Here is a 20141-nt window from a genome sequence, read left to right on the forward strand (position 1 = left end):
TGTTGGCTCATAGGCGCTGACGATGGTGGTATACTAGTCTCTGGACACGTTTTTGCGGAGCACCATAAATCGGTCAGCTTATGTGGCGCACTGTAAGCCAATCATTGACTGCCTTGGGGAGTGAGTCAAGCTTCCAGGCAATGTCAGACCAAATGGGGAACCCTACCCCTGGCTATCTTAGGTCCTCCTTGCCCTTGCCAATCCAGTAAGTGAAGTAAATTAAGTCTGCTCCTCCTCCTCAAGGTGGGACCCATCACAGTGTCCTGTGTAAACATTTAAATATTAATGTCCTTCTTCCCACTCACCAGTACTGTTTCTAAACAATGCATTGAACAGGCTGTGGAAGCATCAACCGCAACAAAACACATTTTCCTTTCCCAGCAACCAAACATGCCTACCTAGGACTGGAAGGGACCTCCTGGGCCATAGAGTCTCTGTTATCACAAACAATCCTGTCAAATCATCCTGTATAAGAACTGGTTTGGAATTAGAATCCTCCTACCCCATAGTGCCAGGCCTACCTCCTGTCTTCATTTGAATCCCACCCGGCGCTCCACTTCTATGAGGGCCAGAAATATTAACCCATATCAGTATTACAGCATCACCACATCCCGGAAACAAAACGAGAGCTCTCCTAGGTTACCCCTGCTCTGCCCCTCCCTGTGCATCCTGTCTGTCTGCAGCTCCAATGGGCCTGCTTCTCCTCTCACAGTGCTGTGAATTCAGAGCAACCCCTTGAGATCCCCATTCTCCCTTGCTCCTTCCACTCTGCCTCCATGATTTCCTCTGCCTATTCCCCACCGCTATTCCTCTCCATTCTCTGGGTCCACCTCCCCTCGGCCTCCTCTTCTCTTTGAAACTCAACTCAGAATCCACAACTTCTACATTGCCTACAATCTCTGAGCTTTCCTTCAGGTCCTCTCCTTGCTACCAACCCTTCCTGCCTCCCCTGTCTAACCCCAACACACCCTGCTGCTTGTCACGAGAGAGCTGTACTCAATTTAATAACCTCGCATCTTGCATGCCGAGCGTCCAACATCTTGCAATACCCAGAGCAGGCAAATCTTACCAGAGGCACACATTGGCCATTCTCTTCCTACCCCTAGCTTACAAGAAGCAGAAGCCTGCACAAGGCTCCAGCCTTTCACAAATGGGGCCCTCGGAAGAAGGCATTCCCACAGCTGTTGGATCCGCTCCACTTTGGTTTGTTAGGGGTGATAGTGAAAGTTCTTGAGCTGCCAGGCCTCAATATTAATTTGTTTCAAATTTAAATACCCTCCCACTGAGATGTGCCGTGAGGTTCTCTGTCCAAGCAGCCCTCAGAATTGTTTCAACATGGCATGCACTGGTGGAAAACGTCAGGGCCTGAAATGCTCCCAAGACCTATACAATTTGTGGGGCTTAGTCATTTTTTTCTGTGTTGACGTGACCCTACTCATTAATTGCTTTGATGTTCAGGTGCTATCACAAACTCATTCAGGTCAATGTATGCCTAGTGCCTGTCCTTGGACAGCTGAATCAAGTTATGTCATTCCTTAACACACTGAGGGGTCTTTCATGGCCCAAAATGAGATCCTCCCATTCCAGATTCAGCAGAGAAGGTTATTGCCTACCTTCTGGTGGATACACCTGCTTGCTGTACTAGAGGGTATGAACGCTCAAAGCCCTCACAGAAGAAGTGTGTTTTCAGGGGCTGGGGTGATGGGCGTGTTTGAATGATGAGATGGAGGGAGGTACAGGGAGCATGGAAAGGAGGCAAAGACAAGAGCCAAACGTTTCAGAAGGGAGGCATGAGAAGCAAGAACCAAGACAGGAGCAGACACGGGACAACTCCTGAGTGTGAGGCTGAGGGGTGTGAACTTGATGGGGAAGCCAGGAAAGGGACCCAGAGCAGAGCTTAACTTGAGCAGAGCAGTGGGAGAAGACAGTTTCTTGTCTGCATTGTTTTATAGGCTGCAGGAAAGTGAGATGGGAGGCAAGGGGGCTGAAGTGACCCAGGTGAAATAGGACTCCGGGATGACTTCCAGCCCATGATGGTTTAGGACACAGTGGGATCACCCCCGAAACTTTAGGGATGTCTCGCAATGTACCTTTTTATTCACAGTCTAACAAGAGATCTCTGTGATGCTGGCAGACCAGATGTCAGCTCATGCCAAGGCCCCTAGGCCTCACTGAACACTGACAAATGCACAGCTTGAAGCCAGTCTGACTCACCTATGGGTTAGTATTGTTAAAATAGGTTTTAGATTTGTAAAAAAAAATGTGTTTAGACTTTATGAAATGCTTGTAGGATGCTGCATGTATTAATCTGACTTATAACAGCTGTACCCCATGTTGTAAGGCAATACATAAGTGTTTGCTCTGTAACTATAAATGCGTTTGCTCTAAAACTGTTACCCCCCCCCAGTCAGTACAGAGGCGTTACCAAGGGTGAAATACTGGTTTACCACAAGAGGCGTCATCTTCTGCCCAACGAAAGAAGGCCCAGGGATACCAGACAAGCCATTGTGGAACATCAGTGGACAAAAGACTCCATTGATTGCTCCCTCAACACCCATGAGGAAGAGACGTGCACAAGCACTTGTCCCATCACCTTGAACTCTGGGGGAAGAGAATAAAAATCCTGGACAAGAAAGAACTGTATCTCTATGCTGCTTGAACTCTGACGGGTGAATATTTCTAAGCATAAGCGAGGGATCCCCAACTGTTTGGCCTAGGATGGCCCTAAAGGACATATAGAGCTTGAATATTACAGCTGCTTCTATTACCTTTTGGAGTCTAAGATTGTAACACGTTTGTGTGTGTATGTTTATCTGCTTTAGCCTTGTACATAACTCTCTTTTCTTAGTTAATAATTTTTTAATTAATTATAGGATTGGCTACAAGCACTGTCTTTGGCATAGGATCTGAGGTGCAATTGATCTGGGGTAAGTGACTGGTCCTTTTGGACTGGGAGTAATCTGAATATCATTGTGATTTTTGGTGTAAGGGATCATCTATCACAAAGGTAAGCTTGCCCGGGTGGCAAGATAGACCGGCGTGCCCAAGGAGACTGTCTGTGACTCTATGTTAAGGCTGTCATAATCCTTGAGGAGTTCAGACTGGATACTTGGTTGGTGAAATATGAACACAGAACTCTGAGCCAGCTTGGGGTTTGTGCCCTGCTTCTTCACAATCTGCTCTGAGGTGGGTACTCACACTTGCGAGCCACTCTAGGCAGCTTGACAAGCTCCTCAACATGTGAAGTGCCGTGTGATCTGAGCTTAGTACATCCAAATTCAATTTTTGTCTCTTTAGCCCTTTTCTCTAACAGGTTGTCTAATTAAAAGGTACAGAGCTCAAATTTCAAATGTGGGGCTTCTTAGAAGGACACTCAGATCCTCAGATCCCTGATCAATGGCTCCATGTCTAGTTGGCAGCCGGTATCAAGTAGAGTGCCCCAAGGGTTGGTCCTGGGGCTGGTTTTGTTCAATATCTTCATAAATGATCTGAAGGATTGTGTGGATTGCACTCTCAGCAAATTTGCGGATGATACTAAACTAGGAGGAGTGGTAGATACGCTGGAGGGCAGGGATAGGATACAGAGGGACCTAGACAAATTGGAGGATTGGGCCAAAAGAAATCTGATGAGGTTCAATAAGGATAAGTGCAGGGTCCTGCACTTAGGACGGAAGAATCCCATGCACCGCTACAGACTAGGGACCGAAAGGCTCGGCAGCAGTTCTGCGGAAAAGGACTTAGGGGTGACAGTGGACGAGAAGCTGGATATGAGTCAGCAGTGTGCCCTTGTTGCCAAGAAGGCCAATGGCATTTTGGGATGTATAAGTAGGGGCACAGCCAGCAGATCGAGGGACATGATCGTTCCCCTCTATTCGATGTTGGTGAGGCCTCATCTGGAGTACTGTGTCCAGTTTTGGGCCCCGCACTACAAGAAGGATGTGGATAAATTGGAGGGAGTCCAGCGAAGGGCAACAAAAATGATTAGGGGTCTGGAACACATGAGTTATGAGGAGAGGCTGAGGGAGCTGGGATTGTTTAGTCTTCAGAAGAGAAGAATGAGGGGGGATTTGATAGCTGCTTTCAACTACCTGAGAGGTGGTTCCAAAGAGGATGGATCTAGACTGTTCTTAGTGGTAGTGGATGACAGAACGAGGAGTAATGGTCTCAAGTTGCAGTGGGGGAGGTTTAGATTGGATATTAGGAAAAACTTTTTCATGAGGAGGGTGGTGAAACACAGGAATGCGTTACCTAGGGAGGTGGTGGAATCTCCTTCCTTAGAAGTTTTTAAGGTCAGGCTTGACAAAGCCCTGGCTGGGATGATTTAATTGGAGATTGGTCCTGCTTTGAGCAGGGGGTTGGACTAGATGACCTCCTGAGGTCCCTTCTAACCCTGATATTCTATGATCCGCCAAGATGCTCAGCTCAGCAGCTAAACAAGTAAATGCCCATTCATCAAATCCACCATCCAGGCACTTTCACTGCAACTTAGGGCTGATTTGAGCATGACAGATAGATGTCCTGCTAAGGTCCCCAGTGAAATTCTCTTCTAAAGGACTGATCTGGAGCTCCCAACTCCACTTCTGATCATTAGATCTAGAGATGTGCCAGAGCGCCAATGCATGGCTCCAGATCTGAGCTTCTCCAAATTTTGAAGGTGCCTGTTACCAAGGTTTTATTGTGAACCACATGATATTTTGGCGCAATCTGTGTGTGGATGCATCAAAACAAGTTGCTTCCCACATTAACCTTCTGCATAGAAAGAAAAACAAATTGCCACCTTGCCAGTGGGGAGGATAAAGACAGGACACCTTGCCAGGGCTGAATGTTGTTATTGATGGATCTGTTATTGTCACAGCAGCTCAGTTAGAAAAGAATGGACTCGAACGGATGCTCCCATAAGCTGCAGCCTTCTTATCTGCAGCCCATCAGTCCTCAGGAAGAGTGTGAAATTACGTTTGGCCGTTGAAAGAGGAGCTAGCTAATGGGATAATCTGATCCACAGGGATGGATGATCTTTACAAACCACTGTCAACAAAACCACGTTCCACTGGCCAATGACAATGCATCTCTCAGCAACCACCGAGGCAAGTGGAGCAAGCTAGTATGCGCAAGCAAGCAGGCTGTGCATCTGGCTGCACTTTGCGCTAACAAGCCCAATTCGAGAATTGCATCCTCAGGCCGAGCTCATGCTCTGAATGTTTGCGTGACTGAAAGATACGCGGGTGGGGCAGGTACTGCAAGGAGCATCGGCAGGGTGCGAGACCAGGCGGCCATGCAGTGTATTGTGGTGCAGCCTGAAAGAGATGCAGGTTTAGAACGTTAGAACAAAAACATGATAGTCTAGTTGCAATGTGGTCGTGCCTGGTGGCTGAGATTGGGACCCCCCTGTACTGTACCAACATGTCATAAGAAACAGACCCTGCCCCAAAAACCTTGCAATTACAGGCAAAGGAAGGACTTTTATCCCCATTTTATGGATGGGAAATTGAGGCACAGAGAGACCCACACACTCAATGCCAGAGCCTAGCACTCCAGAGTCCCATGCTAGAGCCTTACCCACACACCCACCCTCCCTTTCAGAGATGTAGCTTATTCACAGTAACTTCACCAAACTCCCACAAATCCAAGTCCCAACTAAATCCCCTGGACGAAACTCTGGCCTCAGTGGCACAATTCCCACTGACTTCGCTAGGGCCAGGATTCCACCCCCCTGCGGACACCAGCAGCAGTCTGTGGCAGGGATACCCATGGAGTCCCAGACGGCAGCCTACAGCTTCCCTCTAGTCTGTAATGGTCGGGGAAAGGCAAGGCTGAGCGATAGCAGGCTGTCACTCTGCAGTGTGTGCTAGTCAACACTCAGGGCTGATACAGAGCCAAAGAAAAGTCCTGGGGCCTGATCCTGGCCCATTGAAGCCCAGGAGAGCATTGGCATTGCCTTCAGCAGGCAGAGGGTCAGGACTCGGGGTGGCAGCCTGTCCCCACACAACCAAAGAGATGTGACCACAACATCATCTTGACTCACGATCTTCTGCTGTCGCAACCAACCCTTGTCCTCTCATGACCCCTTCTTCTCCCCTTTGTATGATGTCATCCTTTTTGGTGTCATAGCCAATAAATGGCCAAATTCAGGAGCACTAGCATCTCCCAACACCTATCATGAGGTTGTGGGGGCTTAGCCCTTTCTGGATTGTATCCACAGCCTGTGATCTGCGCCCACTGAAGTCTGTGGCAAAGCTCTCACTGAATTCCATGGGAGCTGATGGTTAGACTGGAAGCATTTGGGGGCAGAGCTCTGCCATGCTCCTGGAGCCTGGGGTGCTGCAGACAGCCCTACCTGACCTCCCTGTCTTTGGATTCCCCAGTGCTTTGCAGCCCCATTATTGAGGCCAGCTGCCCTTCCCCCACACAGAAACAGTCATGGTTTGGTGTAACAGGCACACGCTAGCCTCTGGGGAAAATACTGAAACAAACCAGAACGAAATGCACAGACAATGACCATTGTAACAAACTTGTGCAGCATGTCTGGCATCTCCCACCTTGAGTGGCTGGTCTACCTGGAGGATAATTGCCTACTACTCCTGCCTGCTAGTGGAGTTAGTCCTTTAGCTCAAGTGGGAGGTGCCTGTGCTTTGGCACTGAAGGTCCCAATCCAACCCTTCCTAATGCCCCAATGAGGTGGGTTGTCATGGATGTTTCTTACAGGATGGCTGGTTTTCAGGTAGACTCTCTCTGTGCCGGCTTGTCCTCTGCTTCATTCAGGAGAGCCATTCGCCTGCTATTCTGAAGGTGCACTGATCTTGCTCTTAACTGGACAACAGCTGCATTCTCCTCTGAGCATGGGCTGGACACAGCTTTGCAAATTTCACTGTCACCTTAGAAAATAAGAAAGCCACATAGACATTGTGTGACAAGACCGTGATTCACAGAATGCTGCTATTCTGACCGGGTGCTGGAACAAGTTGTATAGTCGGGGTTCTGAGAGCCATGGAACCAAAACTGTAAACCCTGTATATAATGGAAACCCCTTCAAGCCCGAGGCTGCTGCAGCACCCCCCTGCACTCCTAGCTCCAGCACTTATGTATTCGGAGATTCCACAGCTGTCAAACCTGCCCCCGCAACAGTGGCTAAAATCAACAGCCACTCAAATATCAATATCTTGGCCTGATTTGTTCTGCTGAATCATCCCTGTTATGACAGACTGACCACAGAAATAGGACTTGACTCATCCCTCATCTGAAACTTACAGTGTTAAGCAAACCTAACAAATAATGAACTGATGAGAATATTCTGCATCAGAAGATCTCCAAGCACTATATAAAGGTTGGTCAGTATCATCCCATTTTATGGATGGACAAAGAGATGCAAAGCGACATGCCCAGGACTGCCCAGCATGTAAGTGGCAGAGCCGCAAATAGAACCCAGGAGTCCTGTCTCCCAGCCCTATGCTCAGTGTACTACTGTTTCTGCAACCAATAGAGTCTTCTATAAAACACAAAGCTTTTCAGGGATTTTGAAGCTGGGCTAGCTCAAAGGGAATGGCCCAAAGGGTAGATCTACACAGCATTTAAACACCTGCAGCTGGCCCGGGTCAGCTGACTCAGGCTCCTGGGGGTTCAGGCTGTGAAGCTGTACAAATGCGGTGTAGACATTTGAGCTCTGGGAAGCCCCTTGAGGGGTCCCAGAGCCTGGGCTCCAGCCTGAGCCAAAATGTCTACACCACAATTAAAGAGCCCCTTAGCTTGAGCCAGCTGACATGGGCTGGCTGCGGGGTTTAATTGCTGTGTAGACATTACCCATAGAGCCCTACAATGTGGCTTCTGTCAACTACCTCTCAAACAGCAAGGTGTGGCCTGCCCCAACCCTGGCTGCCAGCATGCAGTGCTCCACTAAGCAGAAGGCTGCTCTGGCCGTGAAAGCATGCTGGGACTTGGTATTGCGGCAGGATGGCTTCCTGAATAGGATCGGAGAGACCCGAGGAGGAGTCACTGCACCTTGATTCTGCACCTCTTTTCTGAGCTCTGCCTGCAGCGGCAAGGGCTGGGCGGGAGTGGAGGAGTCCACCATCTTGCGCCGTCTCTGCAGGATGGACTGCAGCTGGTCGTCGTTGACCTTTCGGCTGTGTTTACGCCAGCTCTGTTTTCTGACCGGCCTTTTCATTGTGCCCTGACAAGAGGAACCGGCGCACGTCAGTGGACGGCTCAGAAAGTGAGAAGCACAGTTCCCACCCACCCAGGGGCTGCGCGCGCAGGCCTTTCAGCTCACTCTCAGAGATGCTCTGGGGCTGAGCCCCCAGTTGCCTAAAGGGGCAAATCAGAAATGCCTGTTTCAGGTTTGTGGCAGAGAGGGGACTTGAACCTGTGTCGTGCCCCACATCCTAGGCGAGTTTTCTAACCACTAAGTTAAAGGTTGTGTCTACATGTGTGTGTGGGGGCTGCATGACTGCCTCCTCCTTCTCTGGCTGTTTTGGGAATGGCTGAAACCATTTATGTCAAATTTGTGAATAGCTTCCAGTCACCCGAAGCTACATTTTTCTTCGAATTAACTATTTGTCTGAAAAAAATGTCCCCTGCTCAGACCTCAACCCCTTGAGCTGATGGAGAAGCTCCACTGGGGGTCATGTCTACACTACAATCTTAAGTTAACCTAGGTCAACATACAGCCTAATTACTCTGGTGGCCAATGTCCACATTACCCTCCTTCTGGTGGTGGTGCGTGTCCTCACCAGGAGCACGTCCACCGACTTAGGAGAGGAAGTGTGGGGGGCTGAGTGCCAGGGCTCTCTGCTCCATGCAGATCCCCTCTAGGAGCCCAGCAGCTGCCTGGGGTTCTCGCATCCGGTGGAGAAATCCGCCCCCGCAGTCTGGTCAGCTGCTGTATCCCCAGCGGGAGCCTGCACCCTGGGCATCAGCAGGGTTCCCAGCAGGGAGCCCAGGTGGCAGCCTGGCTTGGAGAAGAGACCCAGCAGCAGCCCAGCTGGGAGCCAAGAGCTGGCTTTCTTATCAATTTTGGAGCCATGAAATTGTCAAGACAGCTAATAGTGATATAAGTAACGCAGAGTCTACACAGACACTGCGTCACCCTAACTACACCAGCATAAGCCCTACACTGCTCCTCGAGGTGGAGTTACTATGGGCTTGGCTACACTTGCGAGTTAGAGCGCATTAAAGCAGCCCTGGGCGCCCTAACTCCTAACGTGTCCACACTGGCAAGGCACGTGGAGTGCCTGGACTCTGCAGCTGGAGCGCTCCTGGTAATCCACCTCCACGAGAAGCATAATGCTTGCTGCACCCCAGCTGAAACGCGCGGGCGTCAGTGTGGACGAGGTGTTGCACTACTGTGCTCTGATCGGCCTCCGGAAACGTCCCATAATCCCCTGAAGTCAAGTGGCCACTCTTCTCATGGTTTTGGAATCGCCGCAGGCATGCGGATATGCCCTTTCAAAGCTCCGTTCTGACAGCCGGCTGCTTATCTGCTCCAGGACAAAGCAACCATCACTGTGGGATGTTGCTGCTGTGAGTGTGAGAGAGAGGCGGAGGGAGGAAGGGGGTCTGCTGCTGTCTGAACTTACAAGACAGCATGCTGACACTCTCAGCCCCCCAAAACACACCGTCTCTCCCTGCACATACACACAACACACCCCCTGTCACACTCCACTCCCCCCGATCTGAAAAGCACGCTGCAGCCACTTGCCCACTGGGATAGCTACCACAATGCCCTGTTCTTAGTGGCATTGCAAGAGCGGCTAATGTGGCCATGCCAGGGCGCTTGCAGCTGACAGTGTAAACACACAGCGGCGTTTTCCCTGTTGCGCTCTACATCTGCGAGTGTTGCCAAGCCCTGTGTCGGTGCAGTGGGGCACTTACATTGGTGGCAGCAAGGGCAGACACTGCGTAGACACGGACGCAGTTAGATTGACATAAGCTGCTTTATGTCGACCTTTATGTAGTGTAGACCAACTTAGCAGTAGCAGGCTATTATCCAGCCGCAAGAGAGGTAAGCGACACATGTTGTAACTGTGAGAGGCATTCAAGCCAGAAAACACCCCCACATACCACTCTCCACACGTCTAGTGAGACAGGTTCACAGAGTGTCGTGAAGGTCAAGACCCAGTGGGCAGCACCACAGACTCTGCTGTCAACCTGATTCTGTGGATTTTCCAAACCCAGGAAAATGAAGTGGTGGCAAAATTGTCAAGCTTGCTTTCTTTCCCCCCTCCCAACATGCGAGCAGGGCAGAGATCAGGCAGTCAACAGCTGGATGTTTCAGGTCCTCCCAGCATGAGCTGTTCAAAATCCAGTCAGACATCGTACAGGGGAAATGCGGAACCTTCCAAAGCGGAGAGCAGGTTTTATTTTTAATTTAATTTTTTTTTTAAAAAAAAGGAGAGTGGGGGGGAATTGAAACTCACATCAAGAGTTTCCAAGGGCCAAAAAAAAAAAAAAAAAAAGTTCATTTACAACAGAAAAAGCCTCCCCAGTTTGCAAAATTTTGAAACTTTCACATGCTGGGAGCACAGCTCCAAGGCCCTGCGGTGAGCAGCCGAGGTAGGAGGGTCAAGGCACGTGAGTCAAGTTAAAGATCAGGCTCCCTGCACGGAGTGAGCAGATAAGGGCCCAGAGAAAAACGGGGCAGGAAAGGGGTGTGAAGGAGGAGGTGCTTAAGCGTGATACGCATCCTGCTACTCAGCTATGGAAGGGCTCTGTCCTGGAGTAGCTTGATGAAGGCATGTTCCTGCAGGACAGGGGACTCCCCTGCACACCCCACCTTGCTCAGCTTTCTGCACCTGTCGTGAGCAGGACCACGCCTGGGTGGAAATGTACAGGGTTCTCCCAGGCACCGGTGCCTTTCTGCACAGCAATGCTTACCAGGATCCCTTGCAGCTCCATCACGGTGCTCTTGCGTTTGCTGGCTGCTGTTGAGTGATCCTGAGAGGGGAGATCCCTTGAGAGAGGATTCTGCTGTCCCTCCTCAGAGCTTTACCCCCACACCCCAGCACAGACACACCTGGTGCTCATATCCCAGTGGCCCGGGGTCCTTGGCCTTTCTCCTGAGGCTGCCAAACAAGCCGGCCAACAAGTGCTGGGTGTAGACTGGCATTCAGTGACATTAACCCCCCTCCCCTGGGAAACCACCCATTCACCTCACATTGGGCATTTATGAGCTGGTAAAGAGCCTTGGCATCTATCTGCCCCATGCCAGAGTCAGACTGGTGTGCGAGAGGGGAAGGGCTCCACAGCCCATTCCCCAGGGCTGGCTGGATCTGGGGCCCTACAGAGGAAAGGCCCTGTCCAATCCTCCTATTTCCCTCCTGGAGCCAGCCAACTGCCCGTCGAACCCACGGCTGAATTGGAACCCCGGCAAAAGGCCCAATATCCCACTCCTGGACTCCTCTGCCGGAGCCAGGCCCATGAAATCGGTTTTCTACATCCCATGACGCTGGCTATTACAAGTGCCATTGATAATGGGTCTGCACTCCCAGGTGGATGTCAGGGACCAAAGCCTCCCTTCCTACACCCTGGTGCCACCGTTTACCTGGGACAATGCAGTCCTGTCCTTCTTTGCTGGTCTCAGGGCAACCCCGCTCTTGATCCTGGCCATCATTTCCTCCACTGCTTGAGCTTTTACGTCATCGGTAGCAGGTTTGCCTGCAGCCATAGGAAGAATGAAGCTTATTATTCATATTTCCGCAGTACCTGGGAGCCCCAGTCATGACCCAGGCTCCCGGTGTGCTAGGCACTGTACAAACACGGAACAAAAAGATGGTCCCTGCCCCAAACAGCTGACAAACTAAGTATAAGACAAGAGACGACAAACGGAGACAGACATGGGGAGCACAAGGAAACCGTGGGACAGCACTGGTCAGCATGACAGGTAGTGGTCTCTGCACTTCAGCGGCCTGGGCCCTGGCCATCGTCCAGTGTTTTGTAGGCATCATGGCAAAGGAGAGTTCTGACAGTGGATGGTGAGGTGACTTTATGGAGGTTTATGGGGAGCGCATCCCAAGAGTGTGAAGAGTGAAGGATCAAGAAAAATAAAATGGAGCCCATGTTTAAATCTCCCTCTATGTCCAACAGCAATGGAGGTGGTTCAGAGCCCCACTAGGTCTGCGATCCTGTGGAGAGGCACAGACTGGCCACATGACATCACAGGAACCAAAGGGACAATGGATGAAACTGGGAGGTGGCGGTAGCAAAGGAAATATTTGTTCACAGTGTGTAATTAACATGTGGAACTCACTGCCACAGGATGCTGTTGAGGTCAAGAACTTAGTAAAATTCAAAGAGGGGGTTGGACGGTTCCTTGGATAACAAAGTTTGGAAGGGATCTTAAACCTTATATTTCAGGACTTGTGGCAATCTGTTAGAGACCAGGATGAGACCTAGTGTGTGTGGGGGGAAGGCAAGCAGATTATCCCACATCTGTACAGTGGGGTTTTTGCACCTTCCTCTGAAGCATTTGGTGCTGGCCCAGTCAGAGACAGGATCCTGAGCGAGACGGGCCATAGAGCTGATCCACTCTGGCAGTTCCAGTGTAACGCTTTGTCCTTCTAGCATGTCTCTCATCTGAGGATCTCCAAGCACGCCACACACACCAGCCTCACAACCCTCCGCCAGAATGACGCAGGTATCATCAACCCTCTTACCTCGGGGAAGCCGAGAGTGGGAGAAACTTGTCCAAGGACACACAGCGAGCCAGTGGCAGACCTCCTGGATGTGTGCTTCAAGCACAAACCCAGCCACTCTCCTGTATAGCTGCATATTCTGGTAGCATCCTCTGCACTTGAGCAGGGAAACTTAAAGAATCCCTTCCACACTGGTTTAATCCCCCCGTGGATCTGTATCTATCTCGGGGATTTATCTGCCCCTCCCCCAAGTATCTGAGCACCTCACAATCTTAACGTACTTATTCTCAAAGCCCATATTACAGGTAGGAAAACTAAGGCACAAAGAGACTCAGGCCCAATAGTTAAAATCAATGAGAGTGAGGTGCCTAAACACCTTGGAGGATCTGGGCCTCCGTGACATGGCCAAGGCCACAGATGGACTCAAACCTGAGTCTCAGGCTAGCACTGTAACCACTAGACCACCTTGCCCATTCAGCAGCTGTGACCATCTGGGCCCTGTTCAATACATTCACTGCAGCACCCAAGCACCACGGAAACGCCGCCCAGCCAGTAACGCGCCGTAGCCCTGCAGCAGCGGGCTGGTTTCAGCCAAGAGTCCCATGGCCCTCCAGAGAGACAGACTGGATGATACACTGCCTCCACCCCATCCCCTCCCCCTCAATGCGGAGAGGTCAGCGCCCAGGGGAAGGAGAGCACTTGAGTGCGCCGTGGCCCCATGCCACCGGAGTGCCAGGGGATTTGGCTTTAGTGCCGTGAGGGATGCCTCTCGAGTCGGAGTCGGGTGGCTGTCAGGGCTGGCTTACTGGGTTTCTGTTGCCGCATCCCCTTCCTTTGTTTGATCATCAAAAGGGGACTGAAAAGGAGAGAGACGTATCAATGCATTGTCACGGATAGCACTCAGGGCCCCACTTCTCTGCTCTCTGCCTCCAGCCCGACCCCACCATTCTCTCCCAGACTGCCACACCCTCAATGCCCCCCCAGCTCCCTGGAGCCCCCACAATGCTCCCCTTGCCCCAGATCTCTGCACCCCACCTCCCAGACAGCTGATGCCCCCACCAGAACTCCACCCTTTGCCCTCTCACCCAGTAACTCCATGTCTCCCCTGTCGGCAGGCATAGAATCGGGCAGGGTGAGGAGCATGAATGTATAGGGAAGCAGTGTGGGACCCGAGGCTGGGAGAGCAGTAGACAGGGCAGGGAGCTGATGTAAATTGCATTTAATGCTGGTTACAGCCCCAGAGGAAGACCCCCCACAGCGACCTGTAGCAGGGCAGGCTCCCCCACTACTCTTTGCTGACGTACGAGGGGTCTGGGGGTCCCTGGATCAACCAACGGGGAGACTCGTCTCTGTGGTCCGTTCTATCCTTGGACTACCCACTGAGCCAGGCAGCATGAAGGGAAAAGGCTGCATGATTCATGCCCCCCCTGTGGCTCCAATGGGCTGGCTGGGCTCTGCTGCCCGCTCCGGGCACTGCAACCCGGCGCACGGGGTCACCGCAGGGCTCAGGTTTGGCCCAGTCGCCCCTCCGCCATGAGGATGCAGGCTGGCCGGGCCAAACCGGAGTGAGTGGTGCTGCGACCCCATGCGCCGGGTTGCAATGCCACCGCACTAATTTGGCCTGGCTGGTCCTCGGCAGGGCGGCGGGGCCAAACCTGCAGCACCCGGAGGTCGCAAGGCCCGGAGGGGGGAGTCACGCCCAGCGAGGCCTGCAGGACAGGAGCCGCTGCTATGCGGTGCACGGGGTACTTATTTAGCACTTTACATGAACATGTATGCTGTATACCACGGGTAAGAAGTATTTACTAACCCAGATGGCTTCTGCACTAAAGCTGTGGACTGGCTCATGAAAGCCCAGCGAGGGCTACCTATGGGTCTTGAAAGGCTGAGAACCGCTGGTCTGCAGAAACCATGGGCACGGGCATACACAAGGCACGGACTAGGAGTGTGCCATGTCCCCGCCTGGTGGCTGGGCTCTGACCGACAGCCAGCTGCTGAGGCCCCGCGAGAGGAGCGACTCCCTCAGGGCCAGCGGTCTCTGTAGGGGAAGGTCTGGGTGTGGGTGGCACTTACTCCACAGGGGCGGAAGATGCTGGCGGTGGCAGAGGAGGTGGAGGTGGCGGGGGTGGGGGCGGAGCCACTTCTGGCGAATCAGGTTCAGAAGGCGGGGCTTCAGCTGTCTCCAATTTCTCTTCTAGTAACGTCACTGAAACGGAATGCAGCCAGGAATAGGTTCAGAGCTCCTGGGGCCACAGACACCGGGCTAGAAGGACCCTCGGTCTGACCCAGTAGGGCCGTTCTTATGTCTCCCTCCCAGCCCCCCCCCCGCCCCGAGATGCTGGCCCGTGGAGAACTGGCCTTGGACAGCTGGCTGGTCACACGGTGCTGGCTCCTCCCTTCTGTTTCCAGCTGCTAATTAGCATTAAGAAATACACCACGTCAGTTCAGGGCCGAGAGTGAGGGCTGGACAGAGGCTATGTGATTGTACATGAGAAGGGAGGCAGGGGGGCGGTGGAATAGCGGGTGGGGAAGCAGGGCTGGGTGATGGGGGAAAACAGGAGGGGAGGCAGGACCTGGTGATGGGACGGGAGGTGAGGCTGTGGGGGGCCCCCAGCTCTGGGCTCCGCACAGCCTTAGACGTGGGGGCCGGTCTGAGGCTCTGAACCGCACCGCTGGAGTCTAGCGGCTGTAACATCCCCTTTAATACCAGGCCCACTCATGAGAGGGTGGAGAGACCCTTGGCACGGATGGCTCTCAGACAGCCAGCCCGCTCGCCAGGAGTGTCCATCAGATCCCAGCTGGGCCTGCCTAGCCCCTGGGCCCGCCTTGGGGGCCCAGAGCGGGGAACGAGGGCTGGGTGCTCATCGCCAGGTGGAGGGGCCAGCACAGGAACAGTGAGGAGAGCACGTACCTTTCCCCTCCAACTCCATGTTCCTCTCCTCCGCCTGGTGCAGCTGCTTCCCCAGCTCCAGCTTCTCTGCTTCGGCTGCAGCCAGGGCCGCTCGCACTGCGCCCAGCTCCTCCTGGCTCTCCCCTAGCTGCTCTTCCAGACCCTTCACCTGAAGGCAGAAGAGAAGAGGTGTGCAGGGGGCAGGAGAGTTTGGAAGAGGTAGCCTCGTCCCAGCCCAGGAGGCCCCCACCTGAGAGACACATGGTGCTCCCCGGCCATCCACTCCAGCACCAGGGCGTGTGCCTGCGGCCAAGGCCTGGCTGCTTGGAGAGAGGTCACTCAGGACACCCGTGGGCTGCCTGCGACATACAATATTACACGGTCCATCTGTCTGTGTGGTTTGCTCTAGGACCACATGGGGCGGGGTGGCGGGGGGTGGGACAGTCAAGCAAGGGTGACCTAGGCATATGCAGGAGTGGGGCCCTTAGCCCAGATCACCCCATTTAGCAGGACATATGGGACCACTCCAGCGTCATTCATTTGGCAGTTTTCCCTGCATCCAGGCTGAGCTCGAGAGTCCTGCTTGGCACAGGGGTGCCAGCTTGTGAGCCCAGGGAGGATCCGAGTGGGAAAGACTGGACCAAAGAACTTTGCGGGGTGTGGGGGATAAACAGCCAGTCTCCAGTCGCCATGGCAGAGGGGGAGGCAGGGACTGCTGAGGAGCAGGCTGAACCCCAATGCCCACAGCTGAGGGTGTCCGGGATAAGCTAGGCCTCCCTGGGTATGTCTATGCTGCACACTAAGCCGGGCTCTGACTCAGGTTTGAGCCCAAGCCCCACTTCTGTCCACACACACATCAGTCTGATTTGGGCCAGCAAGCACTCAGGACCCAGGTTCTAGGACCTTGCTAGGGGGGTGGGTCAGAGCCCAAGTCCTGCTGTGACTCGGATCCAGGCCCTGTCATTTTGCAGTGTGGACGCAGCTCAAGCCGCAGCCCTGAGTCAGGAGGCCTGTGCAGTGCAGTGTGGATGCTTTAGCACGGCTGTGAGGCCTGGTTCTGGCCATGGTACACCCAGGTTTACAATGCAGGGTGGACGTTCAGCAACGCCGAGTCGCAAGCCCGTGTCCCCATGCCTGGATTTACCGTGCAGTGCAGACATCCCCCCGCGTCTCTCGATGACAGAGACGTGGGCTAACCCTTCTGCTGGGCCGTGTCCTTACTGCAGCTATTCGGCAGCACTTGGGGGAAGAGGCTGTCAGGTCTCTGTATTCCCTGCTGGTGGCAGCTCCTGAAGGGCAGACTCACAGGGCAGGAGCCCTGGGACCTGGTCTGAGAGTGGGAGAAGGGCAGGATTCCACCCTGGGGCAGGTGGAGGCCCGGGGCCCAACCCTGGGGGGAGCACTCAGAGAGAAGGGTTTGAAGTGCAGCTAGCCCTGAACCTTGACAATCCAATTCCCCCAGCCCCGGAGCTCAGGGCTCCAGAAGAGAAGAGGGAGGGGCTGACAACCAGTCCTACTCCTGGGTGCCGGGACCTCCCAAGCTGCAGCAGGATACTCCTGATGGCCTAGGCCTTTCAGAGAGCAGCTGGGGTCTCCAGGGAGGGGGCAGCTCATGGCCCAACACCCCCCCATGCCATCACCACTATGGAGCAGAAGGCAGCTGGGTTTCATGGGCCCATACAAAGGTCCCTGCTGCTCTATAGGGAGGGGCCATGGGCGGCACCCCCTGGAGAGCCCCACAGCTCAGTAAGCAGATACTGGAGGGGAGGGGGTTGATGACCCAGGCGAATGCCAGGGTTAGCCCAGGCCCTGGTTACCGAGACAGTCCCTGACTTTTTTCTGCTGCTCCTGCTTGGCTTCCTCCAGCATCCCAGTCAGGCTAGCCACCTCCTCCAGGGCCTGGAGCAGCTGGGCGTTGGGTCCCACGTTCTGGAGCAGGATCATGCTCTGCCTGTTGGCTTCCTTCTGCTTCACCAGCATCTGCGCCCAAGAGATTGGGGAGGATTCAATGGAGGGCTTGTGGGCACCGTATCCACCGCTGAACTCAGCCCGCTGGCCGCATGACCCAGCCGCCCTTTAACGCCGGCTTTGACACACAAAGCCGCTGGTCCCACGGCCCCACCCAGCTCTGCTCCCCAGAGGCGTCCAGTGTCACAGCTGGGTGACGCAGCACGTGACGTGACTCTCTGCTGCTTTTGGAACAGAGCAGTCACCAGGCTCCGTTCCCCGCTCTGCCACTGACCAGCCGGGTGACCCTGGGCAAGTCTCTTTTCTCTGGGGCTTGCTCTGCATCTGTTAAATGCTTGGAGAGTAACGCGTGGAATGTGTTCAGCCTTGTGGCCCATTCAAGGCAATAGGAGGCTTTCACTAACTTCAGTGTGCCCTGGGCCAGGCACTTGGAGAGGCAGGAATTTGTATTTTTACTCCTGTTCGCCCTGCCGGGCCAGCCCGGCTGTGGGGCAGGGAGCCAGGGCCTGTCTCCATCAGAGGCACCCCATACCCACGAGGTATCCAAGGCAGGCAGTGCGAGAGCTGCAGCTGCCAACAGGAGAAGCAGGCCAGGCCGGTGTCCAGCGAGGGGAAGGTGTTTAAGGAGAGCAGCAGGGTCACTGCGGCTGGGGTGTGGGACAGGCCTGGGGCATCGTGGGAGGAAGTGGGCAGCTCTTGGCTTGGCTTCAGGGACAGCCCTAGGCAGAGCAGAGCAGAGCAGAGACGTCAGCATCGCCCCTCTGTCCTGCTCAGGTGTTCTGCCCCGGCCCATTAAGACCCACCGCCGCTAGCAGGGGAGAGAGGAAGGCAGAGCAGAGGAGCGTTACCCCAGGGCCAAGCAGCTCTTCCCACGCACAGACCATCCGCTGTCCCCTGACCTCCTGGGCCCTGGCACTCCCCAGTGACCCTCCTGATTCCTAGCATCAGGCCCAGCGTTTGCTGGTCCTCGCAGCACCCCTGGATGGGAGATCGCCGCCCCCGCGCCACCCTGTACCTCGTGGGCAAAGGTCTCTGCATGCTGCCTCAGGTCCTGCTCCTGCTCCAGCTGCTGCACGGCCTCGCTGTACTCCTGAGCGGCCATCTGGGACACTGCCCGGGGGAGAAGAGCCGTCAGCCAGCCTCTCCCCATGTGCGTCCCCAGGGCACCAGCCATGGCACCGACCACCCAATCTCCAGCTCCGTGCCACACCGGGGGCAAATTCAACCCTTGGTTTCGACAGGGGCTGCACCCGCATGGGCTGGGACAGCGATAAGTGTCTGATCCTGCCCTCCTCCCTCGGGACAAATTCCACCGACGTCAATGGGAGGTTTGCCCGAGTAAGAACTGCAGGATCAGTAATACACCAGCAGCTCTTAGACCTGGTCCAACTGCCCGGCCCTCACTGGATTGACAGTGACTTGCTCCAAGGCTCTACCCCACAGTAAGCACCCTCCTCCCCTTTGACCAGTGCCCCCGCACCCCTCCAGCCATGGCCAGGCCGATTCCAAGGGTGTGTCCCTTGCGTGGCTGCAATAAACACAATGCGGGGTGAACGTAACAGGGAGCGATAGCTCAGACCAGCTCAGTTGATGCCCCTCAGCCCTGATCTGCAGCCCCCCACTGCTGCAGGGCTGCCAGCTCTCATGCTTGCACCCCGATTCTCAGGATATTTGGGGGAGGGTGTGCAGCCCCAGCTCCTGGAGTCAGGTGAGACTCTCAGCTATCAGAACTAGCATGGGTATGTCTACCTGAGCTGGAGAGTACACCTCCAGCTGCCATGTAGCCATCGCTTGAGTCTCTCTATGCCTGACCAATGGGGTAACAACACTGCCCTACCTCTCAGGGGCCGTGGGAAGAAGATAAACACATGAAAGATGGGGAAGGGGGACAGTAATGGGGGCCAGATAACTCCCATAGGTGGGTTCCTTGATGGGCTCAGACAGGAGTTCTAGCAACGGATTTTCCTCAGGTGCTCGATGGGACGTGTGGTTCACAGTCACAAAGGTGCTTTGGAGCACAACCGCTAAACATCTAGGTACTCATCAAAATAAACTCTTTGATCCCACCCCTCCGCCCCCCAAGTTCCAGCCGAGCTCTGGGAATGAACCAGCCGGGGAACGGGAAACGAGGAGCAAGCAGAGGGGACAGGATGCAGAAAGGGAAAAAAAAACCATGGGAGCAGGTTCCCAGGAAATTCCACCCACAGAGGCAGAGATACAGCTGGGATGGACCTGGCCCAAGCTGTGCTCAATGACCTGGGCTTGGAAAAGCGGGAGGCGGGGGGGAGGGGAATATATTTGTGAAACATTTCGAACATTCGGAACTGGATTTCCATTCCACAAGTTTCCAAAAGGCCCAGTTCCCACTTACCAGGAGGGCTTTTTCCCCTTGAGAAAACCTTGTACTGAAAATATTCATTTTTGAAAATGTTCTGAGTCACATTTTGTGTGTGTGTGTGTGTTTCTTATTTATCTGATTTTTCTCCTCCCCCCCTTTGCCATGGAAAAAAGGGAAAATGCTAAACTGAAAAACAAAGGAAAAAAAAAAACAAACAAACAAAAAAGGGCTAAAGTTTTCATTCGGAGGTTTCACTGGACAACACTTTTCAGTGTGGCAGGCAGGCCAGTGTTTCACTGGAAACACGGCACCGGAGAAGTTT

General features: G+C 53.8%; 1 protein-coding gene across 1 annotated transcript in view; it reads right to left on the minus strand.

Annotated features, from left to right (window-relative positions):
* Positions 1-4793: 4793 nt before the first annotated feature.
* Positions 4794-20141, minus strand: part of LOC311519696 (shootin-1-like) — a 36282-nt gene continuing 20934 nt past the window's right edge. The window contains exons 8-17 of the mRNA XM_084626478.1: positions 18497-18591; positions 17347-17493; positions 15535-15682; positions 14697-14829; positions 13430-13479; positions 11534-11646; positions 10867-10926; positions 7993-8164; positions 6701-6872; positions 4794-5294 (exon numbers count right to left, since the gene is read on the minus strand). Coding sequence (XP_084482604.1) covers positions 6715-6872; positions 7993-8164; positions 10867-10926; positions 11534-11646; positions 13430-13479; positions 14697-14829; positions 15535-15682; positions 17347-17493; positions 18497-18591 — 1076 coding nt within the window. The 3' untranslated portion in view covers positions 4794-5294; positions 6701-6714. The remainder of the gene's footprint in view (positions 5295-6700; positions 6873-7992; positions 8165-10866; positions 10927-11533; positions 11647-13429; positions 13480-14696; positions 14830-15534; positions 15683-17346; positions 17494-18496; positions 18592-20141) is intronic.

The sequence above is a fragment of the Lepidochelys olivacea genome (assembly GCF_965140295.1).
Source record: "Lepidochelys olivacea isolate rLepOli2 genome assembly, chromosome: 4".
Classification (NCBI taxonomy): Eukaryota; Metazoa; Chordata; order Testudines; family Cheloniidae; genus Lepidochelys; species Lepidochelys olivacea.